Source organism: Pygoscelis adeliae, unplaced genomic scaffold, assembly GCF_000699105.1.
Source record: "Pygoscelis adeliae isolate BGI_AS28 unplaced genomic scaffold, ASM69910v1 Scaffold34, whole genome shotgun sequence".
NCBI lineage: Eukaryota > Metazoa > Chordata > Aves > Sphenisciformes > Spheniscidae > Pygoscelis > Pygoscelis adeliae.
This window is the reverse complement of record NW_008824658.1, coordinates 2,488,271-2,495,052: the sequence shown is the minus strand read 5'-3', so window position 1 is coordinate 2,495,052 and position 6,782 is coordinate 2,488,271. Positions and strand designations below refer to the sequence as shown.

At 50.5% G+C, this 6,782-nt stretch overlaps 1 protein-coding gene across 1 annotated transcript; it reads right to left on the bottom strand.

Moving 5' to 3' along the window:
* Positions 1-1,448: 1,448 nt before the first annotated feature.
* Positions 1,449-4,637, bottom strand: LOC103915754 (leukotriene C4 synthase-like). The gene is made up of 5 exons (XM_009322661.1): positions 4,580-4,637; positions 3,652-3,751; positions 2,510-2,580; positions 2,194-2,275; positions 1,449-1,802 (listed from the first exon to the last, which is right to left on the bottom strand). Exons 1-5 carry the CDS (start codon positions 4,635-4,637, stop codon positions 1,676-1,678), a joined length of 438 nt encoding a protein of 145 aa, XP_009320936.1. The 3' UTR covers positions 1,449-1,675.
* Between the last annotated feature and the right edge of the window lie 2,145 nt (positions 4,638-6,782).

Here is a 6,782-nt window from a genome sequence, read left to right as displayed (position 1 = left end):
GTGTCAGCACTGCTCAGCAGTAACAAAAACACCCCTGTGTTATCAACACTGTTTCCAGCACCAATCCAAAACACAGCCCCATACTAGCTACTATGGAGAAAATTAACTCCATCCCAGCCACAACCAGCACACGGGGTTAAATGACACTCAGCCTTTTCCAAAGTGTATTACCAAAGCTGCTAGAAAAAAAGTTACTTATTTGGTGTTTATCTTGCTGTGACACCCGGGGGTTCCTGTGAGGATGGGCCCTGCTGCACTGAATGCTTTGCAGAGGCAAGTGCTGTACTGTTATTTTTGTTTGGATTTAAGCCTTCCCCTGCAGTGTTTGCCAACTTCAACGTGGCAGCATGACTCCAAGGCAGGAGAGCCCAAAAGGGAAATGGACTGGGGGCTTTGCTGGATAAACCAATTTAAAATGCAGGGAAGAAAATGAAACTGTGAAAAATTAATCACTTCTTCCAAACCCCCCCTGCCTTTTGTTCTTACAATCTAGATATGCAAACTGCTGGGGAAGGGAGGGGAGGACGGCGGGCTTTAAAATGTAGTTAGACTGGCAGCATGTTAATGCGGTTATTTTCACTCTCTGGGTTTGGTGTGAAGTCCCCCCCGTGACAACGGCACGGAGCACTGCTGGTGTTTTATGAGCTGTGTCGCTAACACGAGCGGACCGATGGCCAAAAGCATCGGTGTTGTGAACGCTCAGCTCCCATGAAAATCCAGCCCTTCCTGCCGCAGGGGGGCCAATGCCGAAGGGGGACCTGAGCACCAGCCAAACCACCCAGTGGGGACCACTGTTCGGTGCTGAGCGGCTCAGCCCCCAATCCAGGAGCTCGGCACCTCTGAAAATCAGCTTCTCCCTACTCGGAGCTCTCCTCCCGCGGGACGTAGTGTCGCAGGCTGCGTTTCACTGCACAGCAGGGAAACCCAGGCAGCCGCCTTGTGCTCAAACACTCGTGTTTTTGTTCTCTGCTAATTGCAGACCCACAAGGAGACACCCAGCACAGCGAGCTCAGTGCCTTTTTATTTGTGCACATTGTCGCTCAGCAGTATTCAAAGTTATACATGCAGTAGTGGTTATGAGTTTGCGCAGTCTGACTTACAATATCGCCCACAGGCAAGGGCTAATAACCATTACGAGGGCACTAATAGATTTTTGCACATGTTGGTGGCTGCTCCTGTTTATCACTCTCCTCTTTTCTTATACCTCGGCCCACATCTGGCTTCAAACAAATGCCTTTCTTAGGTGTGGGCCTTGGAAAACTGGCATGAACTCGTGTTCGGTGCCTGGGCTGAAGGCAGAGCCGCTGGAGGAAGGGGAACACATGGCGATTCCCTGGGGCAGCTCACTGGGAAGCTCAGGCTGAGATGAGTTTGCTTTTATGTGTCCGGTTTTCCTAAAATTCTCCTTGTTTTGGAGCGTTGTTGTTTCTGCATCAGGCATGATGGAACTGCCAGATATGGATCACTTGGCACAAAGAGTGCCGTGGGGGAAAAAATGCCTCCTGAAGAGCTCAGCAGTTTGTGCTGGTGCTGGGCAGTGGGGAGGGAGGTGTTAAGAACTCAGGTGAGGGTGGATTTGTTGCTTGTGCTGCACTAGGTACAGCCAGTCTGTTACCACGGGCAGGAGGCAGCAGGACTCGAAGGCGAGGACGCTGGTGAGGGACAGAGGAGCAGGTCACGCGGTGAGAAGCTGGAGGATGTTCAGCCCCACGTAGTGAGAGAGGAAGAAATGCAAGATGCCCAGGGCTGACGCTGCAATGAGAATCCAGAGAACTCCAGTGCTAAAGTATATCGGGGCGAGCCTGGCAGGAGAGAGGGAGCCTGCTGAGGGTGAGCATCGCTGCTCTCACCGGGAACGGTCCCTTCCTCCCTGGAGAAGGGGGGTGGAAAGGCAGCCCCTGGCTGTCCCCTGTCCCCTGCGTGGGGTCCCATGCCTGGCTCCTGCCTCGAGGGAGCACACATACCCCTGCAAGGGCTCAGGGCAGCTCCAGCCTTGCCCTGTATCTGTGTTTCTGGCCCCAGCCCCGTACCCATGCCCACATTATGCCCCAGGGAGAGCTTGGCAAGGCTCAGTCATGCAGGGACCCCGAAGGAGCCAGAGGGAGTCCCAAGCTTCCCCAAAGCACTTTATGTTCCCAAATGCAAACCCCCAGGGGGGGTTACCACGTACTCCAGGCTGGCAGAGGCATTTACCTTTCTGAGGACGATGCCCTGTAACCCATAAAGTAGCAGTAGCGGGCATAGAGATAGAGCAGACCCAAGGCTGCAGCCAGACCTGCAGTTGAGAGAGATCACAGTGACCATCTCCAAAGGCTTTTTAGAGCTACTTTGAGTCAAGCAGGTAGCCCAAAGTGAAGGAATAGAGGCTCTGTGCCCTCTGGCTCTACCCTCCCATCAGAGACAGAATTACTGCCTAATTTATTGTTCAGAAGGTGAGCAGGACCTGAGGACTGAGCCGGCACTCAGGGAAACAGATCCAGTGACAAACCAGGTCACGGTCTGTTCTCACCTTGATGGAAGAAGAGTCCAGCCTGCCACAGAAGTGCCAGGAAAATGGGAAAATATTCGGAGGAGTTCACCCTGGCAGGAAAGAGGAAGGTCATAAACAAGGGAAAGGAGGAAGATCTTCCTTTTTCGCTTCCGTTAGCAGGTTCCAGAGGCTGGAGGCTGTTGCTTTTTAGCGCTGATGTCACCATAAAAACATCCAGGCTTGCACCTTTCCCCACAGTTCCCGTCCCACCTCCATTAAACAGTGGAGGGAACTGGGTCTCCAGGGCACAAGAAATTAAATAAAAGATTACTTAGATTACACGGTCAGACCGTGCACAGAAAGGCTCCGTGAACCACCCCCACTGCCCCTTCCCAAGTGCTGCAGCTTAAACCCTGCTGTAAAAGCCCCAAAGCCCAAAGCCGCAAGGAAGGTCTGCCCCAGCAGGCTGCAGACACGTGCAGGATGAAGTGCCTCTTAAGCAGGTAAGGCCAGGTTTTGTGCAGGAGCGGGAGGGAGCACTTAGCTGTTTGGATTGTTCGTATGCCATGCCCTGTCTCCCCAAAGACAAAGTAGGACCAAGAGATGCTGGATGAGGCTGAGTCTAGGCTGGCAAAGGAGCAGAGAAGGGGATGGCTGAGGGGATCCTGCTCCTGCTGCCCGGTTGCTTTCGTTTCAGTGCTCAGCTACAGCAAAAGGGAAAGCTTCCTCCCCCTCTGCCTCCCTCCCCTCTGCAGCCCTAGCTCAGAAGTCATGGCAGAGATGCCGGATTGTGGCTATCCCCATCCCAGCCCCAGCTGAGATCTCTCTGGGAGCTTGTCCTTCCCAGCCAGCGGGGTTCAGAGCAGGGCTGAAGCCACCTGAGGCTTTGACACTGCTTGGCTAAAACCAGCCTAAATCTCAGGCACCAACAACTATGTCTTTAGCAGCCTTTCACCCTACAGCAGAGAGTCCTGTGTGATTTCTATATCAGCAATGGCTGGTGTGTTTAGGACTCCTGAGCCAACCCAGTCCTGATGCTGACTCTTAAGCCCATTAACTCAACCCCGAGGGAGGCGAGTTACTGCTGAACTACAGTCCTGAGAAACGAATGGCGAAGCAGGGCAGGGGCAGAGCCATTAGACATGAGATCTGGCAAGCATCTTATAAGAGGAGTTTCTTACTGTGCTCGAAAGATCCTCTCGAATTCAGGTGGGCCTGAGATCTTTGGAGGAGAAATGCCAAACGCCCTTCTAGCATAGATCACCTGCAGGAAGAAGTAGGCTGTAGCAAAAGAGAGAAAAGTGGCAGTGGTCAGGCCTCTGCTGGGCACGGTGGGGCCAGGAGACCGCCAGAAGTAGGGGCAAAAGATCTGTGGTCTCCTCCTAACCTTGCACCCCCGCATAGCAGAGAAAGCGGGATGAAAATCCCAGATACATTTCAGACAAGGAAAAGGAATGACCCGGTGCAACAGTGAAGCGAGGAGCATGCACTCACGCACCACCAGCGGATATCTGCTTTCTCTCTTGTGTAATTAATAGATCATCTGTTATCTATAGAAATTGCTGCACAGTTCAGATGCACTTTGTAACTGCCAATTTTAAGGTTTTTTCAGTCTTTAATTTTTTCCCCTTCTAAATCCTGATAGCTGAGTAGGGAGGGAAATGATGCCACAGATAAGCCGCCCAGACACCGAATTAAATTATCGTGCAATGTGGAACCACGGCTGGGAGATGTTCCGTGTGGCCCACCACGGCCCGTTCTTCCACCTTTCCGCACCGCAGTGCTCTTTGTATGCTAACGTCTACACGAACCTCAGGAACTGCTGCAAACCCATTTTTCAAAGAAAGAAATTCTACATGTTTGCTGAGGAGAAGATCTACCAAGAAATTTCTGAACTGGGGAGGGAGGTCAGTTCAGAGGAAGGGCTTCCCAGGCACTCCTTTTGTTGAATACGTTTCAAAACCCAGACAAGACATCAGTCCACTGTCTGAAAAGCGGGGAAGTGCCAGTGCAACAACAGAAATGAAATATGGAAGTGAAAGGAAATCAGTGGAGGTGCAGTAGGCTGACCCAGCAAGTATTTGGGCATGTGCATCCGATGGTCCCTACCTTGCTCCAGGACTCCCAGGACTGTCACGGCAGCCAGCAGATGAATCTGGTCCAACATATTGACTCTTCCAGACCCTAGAAAATCTGTTTTCTAGATCAGAAGCTCCTCTGGGCAGGTTTAGTCCTTGCTGATGTGGCAGTCGGTGGTGGTAGCTGGCAGCATAGGTTTGCTCTAATTGAACAGGGAAGATTTGTATGTGGAGCTTAAAACCAGGAGGAGTCCGGCTTGCCTGTTACCATATGTATTGTGGAAATGTAAATTGGTGGAGAGAGGTCTAACGGAGTATTTCCGTTCCCACCCACCCTTTTCCAGGAATGAATTATGACTAAGTGGGAAAGCCAGCAGAGCACTAATGTGTGAGATAAGAGAGGGGAACTGGGAGCTGAATGGGGGGACAAATCTCAACAGCCCAGCTTAGCTGTCAAAGAAACGAAGGACTTTCCTGTGTCAGCTCAAAAAGGGCAAAGGTCTCGTGATGCTTAATGATGTTTGATTTCCCTCTGCTCTTGCCTGATTACAGCCCGCTAGCAGAAGAAAATGCAAAGCAAAACAACTGAACAAACTGTGGGAGTTTAAAACCGCTCCTAACGAAGGCCAAGGCATGTCCCTCTTGCTTATGTTGCATGAGAAACTGCAGCCCCGCGTGAGCTCCTCTGCACCACTCGAGCATCAGGACAGGCAGCGTTTCATGGTACATACCATTGCGTGCACAGACTCTGGAAAATGTGCACTGGGCACGGAGCACGGCTTACGGCCACAACACTGAGACGGCATCGAGTAAAACCCCCGAGTGAAAAACCCACTGCAACTGTAAGACGGGATGTGACAAAGTATAAAAGGTACAGATCTGTCTTGCACGGTGAGACTTTATTTGGGGATGGGTCCTGCAGAATGACTGTTGGACACCGAGAGGGTTTCAGAGCTGGCCCTCGTACTGGAAAGGCCGGGAGCTGTGCATTTAAGGCTTCTCATCAATCCTCAGCCAAATTAACTCTCATCGTAAACACCAGAGAGAGTTCTGCCTGGGTAAAAACCTGAAGAATTCTTCAGGATGTAGCAAAAGGAAAATGATGTTTTCACATGTCAGAAAAGACCCACTCAGCTAATTCCTGTCTAACAGCACAAAGCTGGCATGGCTGCGACCTGCTGAGGCTGCCGGCTTTGTTTCCTTCCTCTCCCTTCATTCGAACAATTTTCCCTTCAGACCAGGGAAAAAGGAAAGCGGGTTAAGACAAAGTGATTGTTAAACATCACTGTTACAGAAAATAAGATCAAAGCAGTTTACAGAAATCACATCATATGCCTGATGTCCTTGATAGACTTTCGAAAAAGTAATAAGCTGGTTCCGGTTTTCTGCCTCTCTGTAAGGGATAAAGGCACCCGAAGAGGCTATAACAATGTCCCAGCTTAGTATTTCTCCAAATATCAAACACAGACACCACCATTTTTCAAGCACCAGCTGTAAGATTAATTCTTTCATCTCAGAATTGATCCTTTTTCATTCCAGCAACTGTTTAGAAATACAAGGAACATTGTGTTTTGTTTTCTCCCATTTAGCTGTCAAAGAAATGAAGGACTTCCCTGTGTCAGCTCAAAAAGGGCAAAGGTCTCGTGATGCTTAATGATGTTTGATTTCCCTCTGCTCTTGCCTGATTACAGCCCGCTAGCAGAAGAAAATGCAAAGCAAAACAACTGAACAAAAAAGATCTGAGCTTACACCTCCATCGGATGACAGTGCAGCACAACCTGCATTAAAAGTGTCAAATATGTGTAAGGAAACCTGGGCCAGGAGGAGCTCTAAAGGCTGCCATAGAGCACTCCCGCTCCCCAGATCATCATTAGGTGCAAAATACTTCTAGTATCATCTAGCGTAGTCCATAATAAAGGCTAGTAGAAACATGAATGAATAAACGAACACAGATGTCTCTCTCCCCTCCTCCTCCCTCCCCCATAAGCATAATTTTTCAAGCTGTCTTTACCTCCTGAAGGGCACGTTTTTCTTGTCCCTGTTTGTCACCATCAGAACTCGCCTTATTTTCCATTCTCACCCAGTGTTTGCAAGAGGCAGACACAAGTACCCTCCTCCCAGCACCAAATGCCCTTCGATGATGAGACTGTCACCGGTGGACAGCCTTAGCATCCTGTGGGCCACGGTGGCCACCAGCATCCCTGTGTAGGGGGTGCCACGGCAGGCTCCAGCTG

Bases quoted from the DNA above. Each gene is read 5' to 3' on its own strand.
- LOC103915754 (XM_009322661.1), bottom strand. From the start codon at position 4,637: ATGTTGGACCAGATTCATCTGCTGGCTGCCGTGACAGTCCTGGGAGTC. The intron at 2,581-3,651 runs GTAAGAAACTCC...CTTTCCTGCCAG, and splicing joins GAGAGGATCTTTCGAGCACA to GGTGAACTCCTCCGAATATT. The intron at 2,276-2,509 runs GTGAGAACAGAC...TCTCAACTGCAG, and splicing joins TGGACTCTTCTTCCATCAAG to GTCTGGCTGCAGCCTTGGGT.